Source organism: Tetranychus urticae, chromosome 1 (assembly GCF_039701765.1).
Source record: "Tetranychus urticae isolate SD_2017Ah chromosome 1, NJAU_TeUrti_SD_1.0, whole genome shotgun sequence".
NCBI classification, from domain to species: domain Eukaryota; kingdom Metazoa; phylum Arthropoda; class Arachnida; order Trombidiformes; family Tetranychidae; genus Tetranychus; species Tetranychus urticae.
In genome coordinates this window covers 28527132-28548059 of record NC_142958.1, presented here as the reverse complement: position 1 = coordinate 28548059, position 20928 = coordinate 28527132, and the positions used below count along the sequence as shown (strand labels likewise).

At 30.9% G+C, this 20928-nt stretch overlaps 1 protein-coding gene and 1 long non-coding RNA gene across 3 annotated transcripts in view; one reads left to right on the top strand and one right to left on the bottom strand.

Annotated features, from left to right (window-relative positions):
- Nucleotides 1-451: 451 nt before the first annotated feature.
- Nucleotides 452-20928, top strand: part of Pka-R2 (cAMP-dependent protein kinase type II regulatory subunit) — a 34666-nt gene continuing 14189 nt past the window's right edge. Inside the window, exons 1-2 of one of the 2 annotated variants that reach the window (XM_015937754.3) lie at nucleotides 452-1227; nucleotides 20737-20775. In XM_015937754.3, the coding sequence (XP_015793240.1) occupies nucleotides 963-1227; nucleotides 20737-20775 (304 nt within the window). In that variant the 5' untranslated portion in view covers nucleotides 452-962. Of the gene's footprint in view, nucleotides 1228-19870; nucleotides 20460-20736; nucleotides 20776-20928 lie in introns of those variants that run through there. The other variant, XM_015937755.3, reaches the window with a different exon arrangement.
- LOC112539630 (uncharacterized) lies at nucleotides 3054-4195 on the bottom strand. Its single transcript, XR_003083588.2, has 2 exons — nucleotides 3979-4195; nucleotides 3054-3890 (listed from the first exon to the last, which is right to left on the bottom strand). It is a non-coding gene; the product is annotated as an uncharacterized LOC112539630 (long non-coding RNA).

The following is a 20928-nucleotide window of genomic DNA, read 5'->3' as shown; positions in this document are numbered from 1 at the left end:
CAAGAAGAAAAGGTGAGATGAGAAAAGAGTAAAGATAATGATGGATAAAAGGTTAAAAAGAGAAACATGGAGTTGTCATCATGACGAAGAAGAAGAAGAAGAAGAAAGAAGAAGAAAAAAAAGAGAGGCAAGACAGAGAGGTAAAGGGTGTTGAGGCTTGTTTCGATAAAAGGTCATGAATACAACTTTTTATTCTCAAGTTCTTTACCTGAGATCGATAAAAGTTGAACATGGAATTGGCAGAGTTTACGCATGTTCTCCATGCAATTTGTCAGGAAGAAAAGGGAGGGATTGGAAAGGGATGATGATGATGATGATGATAAAGAGAAGAAGAGAGAAGTGAAAAGTGTTAGACAGATGGATAGAAAGGGAGAAAAGAGAGAAATGATTGAGAAGATTGGATGATGAAGAGAGAGATGAAAGTGAAGAAGAGATGAGCCAAAATTAAGGTAGAAGACTTTAGTCTTTTGTGTCGTTAAGGTTATGTTGTTATTGTTGTTGAAATATAATTGTGATCATCATCTTCATCTTTATCATCATTGAGACCAAATATTGACAAGCAATATACACTTTTTCATATACACTTTCATTGTAACTTACATTGTAAATGTTTTTAGTGTTTGTGTTGAGTTTTGTTTTGCCTTGAATGCTGTAACAAACACATCAACAACCAAAGCAACTTTCAACTTTCATTTGATTATAAAGACATTTCATGTTTCCACCAATTCTGTAATTCACATGGAAAGTCAAAAATGAGTGAAAAAGCAAGGTGAAATTTGCTCAAAAATCTGATCAGTGAACATTATTCAATCTTTACTGCCTTTAAAGGTTAACATCAAAGTTGTGTTGGATTTACTGATTATTGTGAAAAAAAGAGTAAAAGTGATTTCTTCAATTGAAGCTTTTCTTTCTGGTTTTTCCTTCCTTTCTGTCTGTGCACTGTGTGTCCAATCGATATCATTATGAATCGAAATAGTTCACGTTTAGAGGTTCCACAAGAGTTGACCAATTTACTGCTCGATTTTACTGTAAGTGTGCTAATCAACAAACCAGGAGATGTTGTTGATTATGCGGCTTCCTACTTCAACCGTTTGAAGGATGAAAGAAAGGCACCAATTAGGTGTCAGACAACAAGCTCATCATCGTCAACAACAGCAGCAACAATTACAAATCAAACGGATAAACATTTGGATGAGGAGAATGAAAATGAAGACTCTTTTGATTTCAGTAAGTACATTTACCTCATCACCTTGATTCACTCAAAAACACACTTTTCTCTCTTCCTCTTCATTCCATCACCTCTTACCATTCATCATTCCCCATCCTCATCACCATCAAAGCCTGCGTTTACTTTTTCCTCCCTCATTCCCTCTCCATTATCCCAATGTGAATTCATTTATTTATTTATTCACTTTCCCTTCAAGGTTAACTTCAACAGCTTTTCAATCAAAAAATGTTTCCAATTCCGTTTCCTTTTATTTCCTCTCCATCTTCATCATCGAACAGCAAAAAGAGCCAAAAAATTGATTGATTTGTTACCTGAAAATGAATCGAGAAACAAAAACAAGAGATGAAAATGAATGTTATCTTTTAATCAATAAACTCCAAGCTTGAGGAGGAAAAAAAGGCTTTAATTGGACAACCTTTTCTTTAATTCATCTTCAACTCATTTCCATCATCAAGGTTATCAGTTTCATCATGACTTCATCATAAACAGTTGTTGAATGGTTTAACCAGAAAATGAAAATTTTCACCTTTTTTCTTCTTCTCTTTTCTTCTTCTTCTTCTTCTTCATCTTCCATTCAAAAACAGATTTACAATTTTGACTGTTTTTTGAAACACAAAAAATGCAAAGAAAAGCAACTTTTCAAATTCAATTACAAATGTAATCAAAGTGAAACTTTATCAATGAGAAACGTCAAAATTCAATCTTTATTCAATTGAATTATAAATGCAAAAATAAGCTGTAAAAGTGCAAATTAAAAGTAAAGAATTGAATCATTTCTTTTCCCCTGAAAAACACAAAACAAAAAGGTGAACAAAAGCAACTCAACATTATTCAGCTTATTATTTTGCAATTAATTCATGAACAGTTTTCAAGTGTTTTAACATTATCACAAAAGGTGCAAAATTGTACATATTTTTGGGCAAAGAAAATGAAGAAAAAAAAGGAGAAAACATGAATTTCAAGTGACAGTTGAGCAAAGTCATTGTAATTCATGGAAAAGTGACATTTGCGACTTTTAACGAGTCTCGATGTTTGCGTCACAATTGTCGTTCTAATCAATCTGTCGATTCAATTTACTTTATTCAATTTTTACCTTTTTTCTGTCTGCCTTCTAATTGATTCTCTTCTTGTAATCAGCAAAGTTGATGATTCAATTGGATTGTTTCATTGTTGATCAGATAATGATTACTGTTTACAAATTATGGTTAGTTGAATTAGTGATCATCAATGGAATGAAAAATTCTGTTCATGTTGATTTCCTGAGCTTCTTCTTTGCCTTTCTCCTTGTCAGACAAAATAATGTCCAATATTAACTTGAAAAACCTCAAGAGATTGCCATTGATTTATTTGTAATAATAACATTTCCAACTGATTGTCGGTCAATTATCAGAACAATCACAACTTATAATCTGATTGATAATTGTTGAGTCAAGTTGCAATCGTTTTTTCTCTTCTTTTCCTTCTTCTTTTTTCACCCAATACCAGGAATTAATGGAGGAAACTCTTTGGAATACAAATCAACAGCATTTGCATTTTCATCTTTCAGCTTGAAAAATAATTATCTCAATGATGTAAAACAGGGAACGTAGAAAGCAATCACAATTTTGATGGTAAATCGTAAATCAAACAAGACATTTGATTATTGATTCAAGTTTATCACAATTTCCGAGAATTTTGCCGAGAAAATATTTTTTATTTTCAACATTTTTTTCCTCATTTCTTGAAATGAAATCAACTTTGATTAAAAGAGTTTCAAGATTATTGTGTCGAGTTATTGTCGCTATTTTTTTGGATTTTGGAGGAAAATAAATTTCGACAAATTGTCTCTGAAATAATGATCATTAAATTTAATTAGAATGATGAAGATTTGCAATTATTGTTGATATTGTTAAGAGCTTTTCCATTGTTCAACTCATTTGAATATCATGTAAACTGATGGATTAAGTTTTGTTTTTGTTGCGCTTTTTTGTGCTCAGCAATTAATAATTATTAATATTATAATATTAAATGAATAAAACTTGGAATAAAGTGTCGGTTGAAAATTTGAGTTATGGTTAATACGTTTGATTGGCAGCAACAAAAGGCCGAAACAAACAAATGAATCAAATGATAATGAGGAATAATGGAAAATATCAGATTACAAGAAAACAAGTTTACCTTTTTTTGTACAAATTGTTCAACAGTAATTAACTTTAATTAACTGTTTACTTTACAGTTTCATCCGTGAACCATTAAATTTAAGTGGTTACTTTTCAGGCATGTTTTAAAATCATCATTCAGTGCAATCAAGAAGCTGATTTCAGTGAAAGTGTAATGGCTAAGAGTCTCATTGAGCCTGAAACGCAAGCTCATCAAGTTGACTTGTTAGTGAAAGTGCCTCTTTTCACAAGCTTCATCTGTTTCATCCAGAGTTGAACCAATTCAAATGATTGCAGAACTTGATTTCATCGAGATTTTACATTCGACATTTGACACTGAGCTTATAAAAAGAGCTCACTATCATATATCAAGTCTTGTTAACGGTTACACTCCAAAAAAGATTTTGGCTTCCATTGGAATATAAATAATCGGTTTTAATGTTAGGCTTAGGTTGTCCAAGATATTCATGGCCAGTCAGGGTTAGCTCACCCTTCTCCACTTTAACTATTCAATCAATGGCTACCTAAAGGGAAGATAAAGACATAAAAGTATAAGTCACAATCAACCTTTAAATTGAACAAAACCTAATAGTATAAGCATAAAAAACTCACCAATAACCTATTAGCTTTTTGCTGCTGGTCACCCTCCGCGCCTTCTTGAGCTTTTGACAATTTGAGCTTTTGGAACTGATGACATAAGGCTGAACTAATATTTAACGAAAAAACACCAACTGAACTCGTAAAACGATAAAAAATGAATAGAAACAATAAAAATTGAAAACCCAGTTTGCTTCATTAACTTGCCCTCTTATACAGCTGAGCATTTTGAAGCCTTATGAATAGCAAGTGTTAGCTATTCCCACGAAATTATTCTTACTAGAGACACAAACATTTTAATGGAACTAAAAATTTGATTAAAATTAAATTTTCAGATTAGATTATCATAATTTGATTGTCATTAGTCATCACAGTTGTTAATTAATGTTTCGATATGAATTTATAATTTTATATCAAAAGCTAAATCGACATAACAGAGTCGATTAATCGATAGTCTTGAAGGATTGATCAGTGAATATTGACTATTTCAAATTTAGAGCAACAATTAAATAGCAATCTAAACGGTAAACTAAAAGGTGGAAAAAGGTAAAATGATTGGAAAATTGATTGATATGTTGGCGAAAATAATGATGAAAATGAACAAATGCTCGCGAATTGATTGAATATTGTTGAAGAATGTTTTACCTTTTTTTAATCAATGATACAAAATAAACAATAAATTTGTGAAAAGTTAACAATAAACAATTGATGGAAAAATAGTTCGCCCATTACCTTGAAGTTTGCTGTTCATCATGCTCAGGATCATTCAGTGATGATAATCGTCAATTTGAACAACAAGTTAAATGAAAGTTTGTTGAGTTTTGAAATTAAATTTGATTTACCTTGAAAAATGCGGCAAATCATCATTTCTGTATTGAAATTGGGAAAAGAAGAAAAAAATTTGTTGAAATTAATGTTAACATTGCTGCATCACATCAGAATCTCAATTAGTTTTTCATGTTTTGCTTTTCACTTTTGTTTTCTGTAAATTCATCTACAATTTGAAAAAGCCAGATTTGCGTGTTTCATAACTATTTGTGTTGCTTGTTTGAAGGGTTTCATGTGATGTGTTGCTCATGAAAGTTGATGAGAAAAGGAAGATGAAATTGAAATTAAATTAAGGTAAAAAAGAGATGAAAGAAGAAGGGAAAAAAGGAGGAAAAATTGGTAAATTATTAGTATTGCCGGATCATTTCATTCATTTTCATACCAACATTTGCTCTTTCATTTCTCTCTTTTATTCCTAATCAAATAAATTTCTCGGTGTAACCTTCAGACAGATTGTGAACATTTGTCTCGTTGGGTTTCACGAAAAGTTCATCATGAATTTGATCATTTCCGTTGAACACACTTTCTTTTCTTCTTCCTCCTTCTTCCAACTTCCTTTCTTTAGCCAATTTCAAACTTGAAAACAATATCAATCATGAGAAACAAAAGTAATGAGAAAAAAAGTGTAAAAATAAAGTCATTTGTTGAACTGCATTTGTTCATTGGGATGATGAACAATCTATTAAAATGTATATTTAATAGCTTTTGTTGATCAGTGGTCAAACCAGTTGGAGTGAATCAAGTAAATTTTATGCACAAAAGCATTTACCGCAAAAGTTAAGTTCAACCCAAAGTAATTAACCAAGAAATTGTTGCAAATCCAATCGATTAATAGAGAGCGAAAAATTTGATGAAAAAAAAATACAATAAAACTCAAAGTTTCCTGTCGTGGTTGCCATTTGAAAGGTTAACTACAATTAACTTTAACTGAATTAAAATCTATACATTCAATATATAAAGTCGAAACATGAAATATTGAGTAAAAATTGTGGCCAAACTGAGCGGGTTTTCAGGAAAATTTTCACACAGCATGTAAGCCAGAACTTCATTGGAGTTCAGGTTACTGAGAAATTCATGTAAATAAAGGCAAGAGAAGTGCAGAAGCCGTAAAGAGAAACATCGATTATTCGGGTTGATTGTTTATTTTTGGGTCATGAGTATATGTAAAACTGCGTCTTTTGAGTAAAGAGTTTGGTGAAAAAATCTGGTTTTTCAAATGTGGGCAAAAAAAACTTCATCTTTGAACTTGATTTCCTCGAGAAATGTCGATCAGGCAAATTTACAATCGCCGAATGGAGTGCATTTTCATGCCTCTGCACCAACAAGTAACTCTCAGATCGGTTGTTTAAAGGTACAGAAACCAATTTAAAAATTAATCAATCAAAATTTTTTGAGTCCTGCATCGCCAAAGCAAAAGCCAATCTTGATCAAGCTCGAACTGAGACTTAACCGGTTTGCAGATGATCTAATAGTTTAGTTTCAGGTTTTAAAATTTCCAATCGTAAGTGAACTGTTTGTATCGAATCAACTTGAGTCATCATTTGATTGGTACTTGATTAGTTTGCTGCATGAACCAGTTTTGGCAATGTAATTACACAAATGAAACTTCGAATCAACGAAGTCAAAGTGAACTGGGAGTTAACATGTTTCAAGCGGTAAACATGAACTGACAAACTGAGAATGTTTCTTGAAATCAAATCAGCTTTAGTCATCGAAGTAACCTTATCAATTGTCTCAATTTGTTACAATAATAACGCGAAATAACCCGATATCGAACCACAAATAAGTAAATATTTGTTAAAGAAACTTAGGATTTGAAAGTTGAACTCTAATCAATGTGGCAACATTTAACATGTTTATTAAGATTGAATCAATTTCATTGAATTATTAAGTTAACTTATTATAAAAAGTTTGTATTAAAAGTAGCAATGAGTAGTTCAACTATGAAACGCAAATGAAATTAAACTTTAAATTTATCGAGTCAACAAGTGGATTTACAGTTGAGAGCATTACACTGCAATTTGATTCAATTTTTGGACCAATTAATACTCGAAATGAGAAAAATAAACAATGAAATTTTCAATGAAACTTCATTCCCAGCTAGAGAAAGCAAAGTAAAAAAAAACATTTCTATTGAAATTTCAACATGAGATAGTTGAAAAGAAGTATTAAGATGATTGGAGAAGAAACAAGTTTACCATTCTTTGGGTATTATCAATTGAATAAAGATTGTTCAGAAAATGATGTTACCATTATATAACAAGTTTCAGGGTTTTACGAATTATTTGTTTTCCTTCCTTTTCATCTTACCTTTAGCGTAAGTTGCATTTGATGAAGAAGAAGAAGAAGAAGATGGAGAAGAAAAAAACAAAAATACAATTTAATCTAGAAACAATCATGTTGATTGAATCATCTGAATTTGCTTAATGTCACAAGGGAAATTAATAACAATCTTTCTCTTTAACCTTTTACTTTATAAATGCATAACTATTACATTCAATCTTTTCAACCTAAGAATATGAAAAAAAGGTTCGACAAAAAAAAGTTGTCAAAACTCGAACATAAACTTACCCAGAAAAAGTTCACAAAAAGAACGCTTAAAAACGAGAATTTCCCTTTTACCGATTTTCCAAACATTATCTCACAGGGAATGACATCAAGAACTGGGAGTGAATAATGCAAATAAAAGTCAAAATCAAAGGATAACTTGAAATGGATTGAACCAAAGCAAAGAGTTTGATTACAAAAGTTGAACAATGGACCTTTAAAACGCTAATTATGGATACTTTTAAATTTCCATTTTTCCATGAAAATGAAGTTCGAACATGAAACTGGATAATCATTGAAATGATGCTCTAAATTAGTATTATTCACTTGGAAAGTTTCGTTTTTTTCTCTGTTCGTTTGTTCAAATTTCAGGGAAATGATGAAAGGTTGAAATTGGTTGAAAGGCGATAAAAAGGTTCACAATGACAAAGGAAACTCGAGGGAATCTTTGAGCTATTATTAAACCTGGTTTCTCCTCACTTTTCACCCATTCATTATCAACTCATTTTTGATTTACATTCTTACCCTGGACTTGACACTTTATCATCCACTTGTTTCCCACTCACCATGAGAAATCAATGAATCAATCAGAATCCAATGCAAATGCAATAGCTGTCGAGATTCATTTAAATAATCGCATCCCAAATCAGCAATTAATCTCAATTGCATCTTTGCTTCTCTCACCTGTTTTCAAGAACTTTATCAATCTTTAATATTCACTGTTTACTTCATCATTTTTTCCTCTCTATTCATGATGGATTCTTTCACTTTTTTTCTCATTGAATAACAAACATTTTCTTGCCAATTGAATATTTATGTTTCATATAAATATTCAATTGACCTTTTCTATTAACCATTTTGTACAGAATATCATTTTTATTGTTGATGCATTTGCTATTCATCAGTTTAGGTTTGTTTAAAAGTTGCTTTTACTGTTCAACCTTTTCATGAGTAAACTTTTTTGTTTTCATTTTTTTACTTTTAAACACATTTTAATGTCAATTTCAATTATAACCAAAGTCTAAATTTGATGGAAAGCTTTGGATTCTTTGCTTTGTAACTTTTCAGTCATCATGAATGTTATTCAGTCAATATTGATTGTATCATGGATAAAACTCAACAGAATCAAGTGTCCATGATTTTTTTTCTTCTTCGCCTTTTGTTCACCTTTTTTTTCTCTCATTGACATTCTCGGTGATTGATGACATTCTGTGAGGAAAAACAATGAAGGCAAAAGATGAAAGCTACCTTTTCCTCTTCTTTCATCATCTAAGGAACATGTTAAAACATTGATAAAGCTATTAATAAAAATGTTAAGCACTCATCAAATTGGTGATTGGATAAGTTGGATGAGTTGCTGATTCAAGTGAAATTCAATGATTATTCAATCAGAGCATAAATTGAAAGGATAATCGATATGAAATTCAATTTTTAGATGTGATTCAATTAGAGAAGCGATTTAAACAAAATTACAAGTTAAGCATTAGTTATTATAAAGGATGAAAATGAAAAAATTGAAAAAGATCAACAATTGCAGTTGAACCTTTCAAGATTAGTTTTTGATGAAAAAATGAAATGTTTCATTGCTATTTCAACCTTTTCACTGTAATGCAATTGATCCAGATAAAGGCTCGAAATGATCGTGTTTAATAGTTTTACAGTTGAAGATCATAAACTATAGCTTTTAAGAGACTCGATTTTAGATTAAAATCTTGAATCTTTGTGTTACATTTCACTAACCACAGTATAATCCAATAGCATTTGTAAAGGATAAACTGATTGCTTTTCTTATCCACCAATTTGTAATTTCCATCAACCTAAAGATTCCAACTTTTCTTCTTGTTTTAACAAAATTCAATGTTTGAGGAAAATCGCAATTTCTTAACAATTAATAGATCGTTTAGTGTTGATGAAGAGCATTAACTCTCAATGAAATGCTTTTAATTTACAAACAACTGAGTATTAAATTGGAACTAGGATTTCCAGGCTCATTATCCAACTTCCGAAAGTAATTCCAATGATAATCTCAGCTCTATTAGAAGTGCATTTCCAGATTCAGAGGTCGAGGCTTTGCAATGTCTCTGTGATTTCAGGAAAAAATACTAACACTGTAAAGAAGAAATTGGATCAAAATCTGAAAATCTGATAGTTCGATTGAGCTTAACAGAAGAAAATTGGAAAATAGTTTCTATTTCTGTTTTAAAAACTTGATGAGATTCCATGAGATATTGTAATTCAAGGTTTGCACGAATTAAATTAAAATGTCAAAAGAAACGAAAAATTCATTATCTTTGTTAATCAGTGATACAATTAGGTTTAGACCTTCTTTGACAAGAGACAAAATGCTATTCATTATAAATGCAACTTGAAGTTTGATCGCACGAAAAGAGTTCATTAATAAATTTCGAATTTTCTGTTTAATCTGAAAATATAATTGGTTCAACTCCCTGCAAGTGCGAATCCGTGACTAATAAAGGAATGAAAGATTGAATAATGAATAAAGATGGCAAATGAAAAAAAAGGTTGAGTTATAAAGCAAACTGTATCTTGTGAGTCAACCTTTTACTTTTCCCTCAACAGTTGTAACTTCCTTCCGACAACACATTCATCAGACAAATATGGTGATGATGATCAATCCAAGTGTTAATTATGATTTCAATTTTACTGTTTTTTCATGAAAAGTTGTTCTCATTCAGATCAGATTCCAATTGAAAGCAAATTGAACATTAAGTGAGAAGAAATGGCAATAGAATGACAAGAGTTTATTCAAAGAATCGTTGCTGTTGTTATCATTTTCTGCTTCAGGCAAAGAACCAGCTCAAGCCTTAGCAGAACTCATCTCTCCTTCAATCATTAAACAGCCTTCAGGCCAGTTGTATAATCGTTTACCAATCACTTGCTGATCATCTTTCACTTCATTTAATTATCATGAAACATTATCATCATCATCATCACTGGGAGTAAATTTTATCTCGATATTGATATTGGTTAATCTTTTCAATTTTCAAAAGCAAACAACTTTTTCTTTTCACCAATTTATTCAAATTGATCAGATTCGCGAGTCTTTTTGTGCTTCCCAATCTCATGGGAAAATCCATTGAAAGAATAATATTTTTCTCTCTTTGAAACTTATTTTTTAATCAAACTTTCCAAACATGGTTGAGCGAAAAGAAGGAAAAAAAAGTTCCAAAAGTGTTCGAGATTGAGTTGAAAAGATTTCTCCTTATTTCGCTTTTCTTTGCACAAACAAATTCAACTTTTCATGGATACAAAATTCAAGATTAACCTGTTCATGGAAAAGGATTCATATTACAAAATATTTGAAACTCTAATGAAAGTAAAGAATTCAATTTTTTCGCTAAAGTTTCTTCAAAAACTCTTTTGACAGAAGAAAAAAATGATCGAAATTTGAAGTTTCCAGACAAAAGAATTGGAGAAAAATTGCAATTTTCATGAAGATAAATCAATAGTTAATGGATAATAATGAGAATAATGAGTGAAACTGAAATTAATTTATGGATCTTTTTTTCCTGGTTAAATGATTGTTAAAGTGAACAAATGAAGTGAAAGGTTGAATACAAAGTAAAAAGATGAGGAAAACAGAGACAATTTTCTTGTTAATAGAGATGAAAGCAAGTGTAGCATGAAACGTTGACGTGAAAATAATTCAGCTTCAAATGGTAGCAATAATAATGATAACATGGAGAAGCAAATGAGGCTAAACGTAACGAAAAGAAAAGAAGAAGAAATGAAAAGCATAATTTTCTTCTTGTTTAACTTTCTGCATTCTTATCATTCAATCCTCTCATTTCAACATTATTATCATTGTTATCGGTTCATCCTCATCTCACTCGGAATGACAAATAATAAGTGTAAATATTATCATGAAGAGAGAGAGAGAAAAAGAGAGAATAGAAAATGAAGAAAAGAGAAAAATGTTATTGCTTTTTTTTCAGTTTCACATGGTTAGATGTTTATTGTTTATTGGTAAGGTTAGATTGCAATGGGAAAATATTATTAGAAAAGCTTTTGGGCAAAAAAAACACCAAAAAAATGCTGAGAATGATGAAGATGATGGAGAAACAAGAGCTCTTGAAGATGAAAGGAAAAGTTGATATTGGTTGTTATTGAAGCAAGTTCAGGTTATATTGATGAAAATAAATGGTATAAGGTCGAGGAGAGAAGAAGAAAGTAACCACATTGATTTAACTTGAATATAAACAGGGAAGCCTGAGAGTAAAAGGAATGGCTTAAGAAATGGTAAGAATAGATTTAGTCAGAATGCTTGTGTAATTGTAGCAATAAAAACACATAAAACCACAGAGAAGGGAAAAAAAGGCGAAAAAAATGGGTAAACATTTTATCCAAGGAAAAGTGGAAGAAGTAAAATAACATGAAATATATCAATATTTATTATTTCAATTGATACAAATGATAATCATTTTCTTCTCAATATTTCATGGATTTACTCTTTTCTTCTTTGGATATTAGTTTTTGTCTTTACTCAACGAGATTGCATTCAATTCACTTTGCTTTCAATTAGTAGATCAATTTTTGGACAAAAAGTGACACAAAATTTCCTTTTAGTTTTATTCGGTTGATGAAATTTTAGTGAAGCGCCAATTCAGACAGGCAAATGAAGAAGTGACTTTGATTGTAAGTGTGATGAAGAAACGTCAAGTTTCATCGCCAAATTGCTGGAACTGCAAACAATCGCAATCGTCCGAATAAACTGTAGCATTCAGACTTCACATAAGTTGATCTAGATGAAGATTTTGAAAAATCCTTGATTGCATTGAAACTCGATCGACTTTTTTGATAGAAGTTGCATTTTTAAAGATGGTAAGAAAGAAACTCATAAATCCTTAAGTTCTATTGGAATCATTCGAGGAATTGAATGGTACTTCAACGATTTCCGATTCGACTAACTTCTTTTGCTGTTGAACTTTCAGCTCGATATGCATTCAGCATTCAATCATAAAGTCCAAAGAAGAATATGACAAAAATCTTTTAACCAACTGTCGACTCATGATGAAAAGTCTCGGTCTTCGCCTTCGATTGTGATCTTATTATTTGTCTAATTAGCGCTGAAGCGCTGTATAATGTTCCTGCAAAGTTCAATGAAGCTTGATTTATTGCGATTTTCAATAAAAAATGAGAAAAGTTGTTTTGAGTTGCAATGAGTATTTGGAGATCAATTTCAAGATTGAAAATGAAATTTTGACGAGAAATGGTTTGCTTCTAATGCTTTGAAATCTTTGATCAAACAAGTTGAACACAATTGCTCAATTGAAAAGTTGTGACTGAAAATTTGAAATAATATCTGTAAATCTGATTATTACATATTTGCTATTGACATTTCTTTTGTTCACTGTAAACATTGCGTGTTTTTGGCCTCTCATTCACTGATTATTCTGATGTAAATAAACTAACAAGTTGATATTAGATTTCACTGTTACTTGATATTATTGGATAAAACTTGAGATATCAGTTCACTTGGAGTGTCCCTTTTGTACGGATTTTTGTTTTCAATAAACCAAAGAATCTCGTTTCTCTATTAATAAACATCATTACAGTTTTTTTATCATCAATTTAGCAGTTGAGCACTTTTTATTAATTGAATATAATGAGGTTGGCAAAAACATTCATCTCAATGTAAATCAAGTTATCGCTTTCATCTCGGCCTGACTAAAAGCACGCTAAATGGAAACTGTGACATTAATCAAATCATTTTTTCTTCCGCCATTCTGAATCCCTAATTGTTCTAATCGGGTTAATCTTACCTCAAGTAATTAATATCACTCAAGAGCAAATTGTTCAATGTTAATCGCCGTCTTTGCTTTATTGCAAAGCTCCATTATTATGCTAATAAATTGAATCTAATCAAAAGTCAACTAAAACTATTCACAGAAAAAAACAAATTGTTTTCGTTGTTGCTATTTTCGTACATTATTAACCTAAAAATTGATAATTAATATTAATAATAATGAAAGATCAGTTAAGGCTCTAATATCATTTCAAGTGAAAATGCCGGAAAAATGTTTGTCAAGGAGAGTAATTTCATGCAACTTTAACTTCAATCGATCAAATTGTATTGTGCTATGTATTGTATTCAGAAATTAGCAATTAATTTACGTTTCATGAGATAATGTAATTCAGATTGAGATTTTAAAGCATTTACTGCTGAAAGTTCCCGTAAAGTTATAATAAAAGCTACTTTGCAAAACCAGAAAGAAGAAAGAAGAACAGAAATATTGTTAGTGAATAACAATCATTCGATTCGCAACTATTGGCATTCTAAGTTGAGCATCTTCTTATCTTGTTTTGGTCTGGTTTTCAGTAAAATACTGTAAAATTGATTAATGGAATGATTCGTCCTTTATTCCAATTAGTTAACTTGCAATTAGAGATTGTTTTAGCATCAGAAGAAAGCAAAAGACTTGGAAATCAACCAGTTTGACTTATAAATGGTCTACTGTTAGAAGGATCATTTACAACTCAAACAATCATTTAAATTCCAACAGTATTCCAAGATTTACTAATGTTGCAAAAGCACAAAGTCCAGCTCAGAGCGAAAACGTAAACGGCCAAACATTAAATATCAAGCCAGCAAATGATCTAAGAAGCACCTTTCCAAATATTGTTATTCAATTGAACCTTTTGCATAAATAGAGCGTTTTCACTGAGAAGTTAACTTAATCAACTTATTGCAAAGTAAACTCATCGAAACGACGTTTATATTGGTATTTTGAAGAGAAAAGCAAACCATAGAAATTGAAAATCAAGTTAGCAAATGATCCAAGAAGCACCTTTCCTGGAACTGTTTTATTGCAATTGTATCTTTGGCATGAATAGAGCGTTTTCCCTAGTTATGCGATCACTTCAGGTGATCTGCTTTCCAATTGCTTTCTGTTTTTACTTCATTCTCTCGAGCTCGAGTCTTGTTTAGATTGTTCAACTTATTGCAAAGTAAACTTATCGATCCGACGTTTTTATTGATATTTTAAAGAGAAAAGCAAAAGTTTGAAATGTATTCTCTTCATTGTTCGATCATTATTATAACATAATTTCAGCATTTTTACATCATTATTAGTAAAGTAACAGCTCAATCATGCTGAAACATTAACCGTCAACAGCGAGGACAGAATTTGCTTGCAAAAGCTAATAACAAGTGATTTCGATAAGTGTTGTCTAATGCAAACAATTATTGAACATTTCCCATCAAACATGATGGAACGAGCAAAACTTTTCTCTTTAGTTCAGCCGATTGAACATTGATTAAGACGAAACAGATGAAAAGTAAAAATGCAAACAAAAAGTATCGAAAAAGACAAGACACGAAGCAGAAACTGCGACTCATCTCAACTTATCATGTCCCAATGTGTTAACGAAAGGATAATTAAATGCAGATTTATCCTTTGAAGCCAATTATTCCAATTATAACCAATTGTTTAATCGGCTTCAATCAATTGTCATGATTGCTATTCAAAGTCAATGTTAAACAGTTAAATAATGTATAACATCGTTTATTACACGATGAATGGGAACAAAACTGATGAAGAGAAAAGTAAACTCACAAATGAATGTGAATGTTTCATGAATACATTTAAATCAAGGCAAGCTTGAAATATGGAGAAAAAAGAATGAAAAAAAGATGAAAAAACAAATCATTTCGAGTAATTTCATTGTAAAACTGTAAATGAATTTAGTGGCAACATTAACAGAAATGAATCCTTCTATTCAATTTTGCATCCTTCAAACATTACTAGCAATTAGAGCTTGCAAAAGACGATTACAACTACGGGAAGTGATCGTAATCGTTAAGTCGGCCAAAAGCTTGAAACAAGAAAAGAAGAAAAGATCAGAAAGATTGGAATAAAAGAAACACTTTGTTTGAATGATTCCGTCCAAATTACAAAGAGTTGTGTCTTGCAAAGAGTTAGTCAAGTCATTTTAAATTCCCATTCGTTCTTACAAAGAAACTGCATATTTCAGATGAGAACCGGACTCTTGAAACTGGAAAATGAATGCAAGAATAAACTTGATGCAGAAAAATGGTCTTTGCATGCGAATCTAATCAATGTAACGAATCAAAATTTGTGCAAGTAAACGTTGGAATTTCATTGAAACATTTCGTTGCAAAGTTAGATTCGTTTTGCAAAGCTTTCTTTCTCGTTTCTCTGCTCGGAATCGCCAGTTTTTGTGAAAACTACAGAACAGAAGTTTGATAATTCTGGTTAAAACACATTCTTGTGTTATAAATGAGATTATTGTGAAAATTACTTGCATTAATTTGAAAAATATGAAAATAACTCAAGTCGAAGCTTAACTTTTATTTGTCATTTCAACACTTTTTCAAGTAACAATATTTTGTACAAAGATATCCATAAATTCATGCAACATCATCACTACTTGAAATAAAAGTAATTCTAAGCTACGAAACATTAGAAAAGCAAAATTATGCAAAATCCAGATTCCAATATCATTGAACTAAGCAGACTTGATGAGCATTCAAATATCAGTTAGAGCTTCAGAACTCAAGTGCAAATTAGAACCAGATCAAGTGAAACTTTATCGTTTCCCAACTTTTCGAAAAAATCTTTTTCTTTTCAAATTTTTACTCCAAATTGCAAGAACGAAGGTTAATTGTTGAACAGACTTTTCACAGTTTCTATGAAGAGAAGGTTTTCGTCTAAATTTTTTATCTTTACCAGTTGGGTGATGAAAAGTTATGATAGTCATTACTGAGCTCAATTGTAATTGACAGTCGAATGATTAGTTTATTAAAGAAGAATAAAAAAGGTTAGAGAAAAAAAAGAAGTTATTGAGAGGATAAAGAAAGGCTGACATGGAAACTCAGTTGGAATGAAGATGACAATAGAGTTGGGAATTGAACAACTGTTAAAGGTAAAAAGTTATTATGACGTGTAATTGGCGAGAAGCTGAAACAAAAAGAGTCTCATCGATTTGACCAAAGCTTTTATCCAAGATAGGTTAATAACAATGGAAACTGTTAAGGCGGGAAGAAGATGAAATAATGATTAAGATAAATGCTGGAATATAATAGAAGAAAAAAAAGAAGGTCAAAGAATTCAAAGTACTTCGAATATTGATTTTTTTCTCTTCTCTTCCTAGTCTTTTCCCTTCTTCACTTTTCACTCTATTACGACTTGCTTCTTGCCATTTGATGAAACGAAAAACAATTGACTGAGAATTTTTCCTTTTTTTATTCTTCTTCTCTTCATCTTTATGAAATGATATTAGAGTAAGATGCTGATATTAACATGGAGAAGATTTTATATCGAAAAGCATTCCCATTCTGGTTCAACTTTTCCTCAACCTTTCAATTGTTTTCACTCAATATTAATCTATTTGATTGTAGTTTGCTAATCCTTTCCTCAACATCAAACATTTTTCTCTTGAAATTAATTCCCTGAAACTCAACTCTTTCCATGAAGAAAAGTTTTCTCTTTTAATCTCAAATTCTCATGGTTTTGTGTGAATGTCGAAGATTAGTTTTATACTTTTTGGATGCAACAAAAAAGAAACAAGAAAATGTTCCAAAGTGAAGCATCAATTTTTCACATTTTTTCATATTCGCCATCTTCTTCATATTCATCATGATCATCTTTTGATCCATTTTCTCAATTTGACCAAACATCAACTGAAAATTGAACAAACATTCAAAACTTGATGAATGTTTTTTATCCATTTTTTGACCTCAATTTGTTCAATGACGCTTCTCAGCTTAACTTATATTTTTGTCATTTTTTCTTCACTCCAAGAAGTTTGTTCACTTTTCCTTCCCTGACAAGTCAATTTAAATTCAATACTTTTTCTCAGCATTTAAGTTTACCAAAATCCTTGGAAAGTCTTTTCTTCCATGGAACATGATCGACCAAAATTGAATCGAAAAGTTGTTCGAGAATCAATTTCTCTCATAAGTTGAACACTTAAAAAGAGATGAAAATTATTAGCATAACTGAATAATTGCAGTTTTGAATGATAAAGGATCAACTCGCCGATTCTCATGCAAATGCGCTAATCTGATTGGGAAAAATGGAAAAATGGAAAATATTAAGTTCCAAATTCCACATTAATATAAACTCTGACTTTGAAATTTTGGCGAAAACCGAAACTTCTTTATACTGTAAGATGAACGAAAAATGTCCAAACTCACTTTGCATATGAAAAATGTTGTTGATTGAAAGAGGAAAATGTTTTTTCAATGAAAAAGTTCCAAATTATTCAGCCAAAGTGACATTTGCATTTTTACATTTTGCATAATTACAACTGACCTTGGGATGAATTTCAATTGGAAAAGTGTTTATCAATGGAATTTGAAAATTCAATTTTAATCATGAAAAGTCAAAGTCAAATGTCATTTTGCATAATTCAATTTTTATTATCAACTTTAGTCTTTTCAGGTGCTTCATTGGATTGAACAAAAGCTGATGGTAAAAGCAATTAAATGCATTTCTTTTCAAATCAGTTTTGATTCAAGAAAAAAATTCTTTATTCAATTTTTTCGTTCCATCCAATTTTAAGCCGAGAACATGAAGAATGATTACATTTTGCCTTTTCTAACCAACTGAACGCTCGAACAGTCTCGAGTTGTTTAATTATCTATTGATAGTTATTAGATTACAAGCTTTTCATGCAACGAAAGTTATCAGATTTAAGTTAATATTTTTATCCAGTTATCATTTTCAATATGCATTCGTATTTGTTGATGCGAGAAAACGCGAAAAAAAGGAGAAAAAAAATTTCTTTTTTCAAGAAACTTTTTTTTCCTTTTCAAATTACTGAATAAGAAGTTGAAACACAACTGAGTTTCAAAAGATTTCGCTTTGTTTTCCACTCTAATCACATGATACTTATCATGGTTTTGGTGAACCAAGAAAAGAAGGGAAAAAAAGAAAAGAGGAAAAAATTCCGAAAGAAAAACGATAAATTCATTTGACAGTTAAAAGAGAATAACAAAAATGATATTTTCCAATGAATTAAATGCTTTTTTGATTCATTGATATTCATGGAAATGAAAAGAAACAAGTGAAAAGAGTTATCAGATGCTAATACATTATCATTATCACAATCAATAGAGTTAAATATTGCTTCATTTTTTCACTTTTAACATTGGATTTGGCTGGGAGTGAAGAAGATAATTTGTGATAAAAGAAGAAGAAAAAAAAGGAAAAATATTACATGGAAAGCAGAATTAATGTGATTCATAATAGGATGATGACGATGTTTATTCTGATAGCAGATGAGACTGAAAGGGAAAAGACTTTTTTCTGGACAAAGAGTAAAGAGAGAGAGAAGATGAAATTGGAAAGAGAAGAAAGAGAAAATAAAGAAACGAAATTTGAAAATTTCCTTGGTAACTATCATTTAACCTGGATTTCAGATGATTCAGGTTCTGACGTCAATGCTTACGCATAAATTCATACTTGAATACCTTTTCAGTTTTTACCTCTTTTCTTCCTTCTCTCTTCATCTTGACAATTTTTCATCATTTGTCGTTGAAATTTACTCATCATTTTTGGACCAACTTTTTTTTGTTACTCTTCATCTCTTTACTGGTTGTCAAAGGACACCAATAATTTGGCACTTTATAATCACCAATATTGAAAGAGTGTTTCAATGTTGGGAAAGGCTTTTTGAAGCGGAAAAGATTTGAAGGCAAATTTATTCAAACAGTCGATAAATGCCAACTTCATTTGTAGTGACTCTTTGATCATGACTGATTCGTTATTGATCCAAAGATATTCAACTCGATTCTCGATTAAAATGGAAAACATTTCACTACTTTACCAGATTATCCGCAACTTGACCCAAAACTCCCAGTTGCACTCCCAGTTCAACTCCAACTCCCAGTAGAAATTTAATTTTTGTGAGAATTTGGAAATTCTTTTCGAGATAAATTTTTTCGATTCAAACAATTTTCAAGTTTTTAAACGTTAATATTGACCCAGTTATTCAGTGTTTATCCAGACTTTTATTGATCCGAATTAAATGAATTGTTTGGTTAAAGGATTGGACATTTATTTGTATTAACAGGCAAAATTGTCATTTTTTTGCGGCGAATTATTCATTCCTTTATTTTGAAAAGGATAAAGGTAAAAGCTTGTTCCTTGCGGCTATTCTGGAAATAAAAATGAAGATAATGAAGACGGGATATCATGATTGAAGGTTGAATGGTGAACAGGAAGAGAAAAGAGGATAAAAAATGATGAATAAGAATTAAGACTTTGAAAAGGAAATAAAAACTCGCAAGAAAAGGTTCGATAAAAGGATGAACACAATGTATAAACCGAATAGCCTCAAGAATTCATCCCATCATTGAGCAGAATCCAGAGACTGAATTTCTTTTCCTCTGTCTTTTCTCTTGCTTCTTTGCCTTCCATTGGTATTTCATTATTGGCCTTTTTGCCTTTCGCTTTCTCTTTCTTTCTCTTGTCATTATCTTTATCCTTTCCAGGAGCCATGAGAAAAAGAAGAAGAAGAAGAAGAAGAAAGAAGGAAAGAAAGGGAAAGAGAAAAGACTGAAGATGCAATGAGTTTCTTCTCCATTTCATTGTAATATTACCTTCTATTACAGAATTTTGTTATCCTCATATTTTCTCTTCTCCTTTTTCAACCATTCTATGTATTTTCGGTGCCTCATCAACTAATCAACAAATGTGCTAATCAACAAATACCATTGTTATCAAGTGTTTAGTCCGGTTGTTATTGATAATAACGCTGGTTAGCCTGGTTTTGTTGTTGCTAATGTTTTACGCTTCATTACATGCCAAACCAAATGATACTAAATCAATGTAAATAAAGCTGATTCCTGACCGCTTGCAACTCATTTGTTCAATCATCATTATTAACCTTTCATTGTGCACTGTTAATGATCGACAATGTATCATCACTAATTGACCTGTTTAATTGCTTCGTTTAACTAATAACTCTAGTTATGGTTATCGGTATTTTTCATCTGTGATTCAGTAATCAATTGGAAAAGTAAAAAAAGTAAAACAATAAAGATTAGAGGGAAAATAATCGAGTCCCAAAGTCAAATCACCGTTTCATGATCATTCATCATAATCCACATTACTCGGTCAGCAATATGATTGGTAATTTGTTTAACTGTCAATCTAATCAATGATTAGCAATTACAAATGTTGAAAAGCATAAAAGTTAACATTGAAAAAATGGACCCAAACTGTGACCCTCATTACCAGCTTTTTCCCAACCTAAACAAGTAACCTTTCTAGGTTGAGTCTAGTCAACCTAGTCGTGCTCTGTGTAAATCCTAACCTAACATAACCTAACCTTGAATCTTTTACTCTTGACTTTTGTTGTGTCCAACAATCAATACTAATTGACTTTTGTTTTCTCGTTCATTTACAGAACCGCCAACAAAATTATCTTTTAATCGGAGAAAATCAGGTTTGTCTTGCGCCTTTTCGTCACCCTTTTCCTCTTATCAACAAATCTTGTTGATCATCTTAACGATAATTTAAATTAGGTTGAGTAATGAGAACATATCCATTTCCAAAAAGACTACAATAAAATGTTTACCAGAATCAAATCAACTTTAGT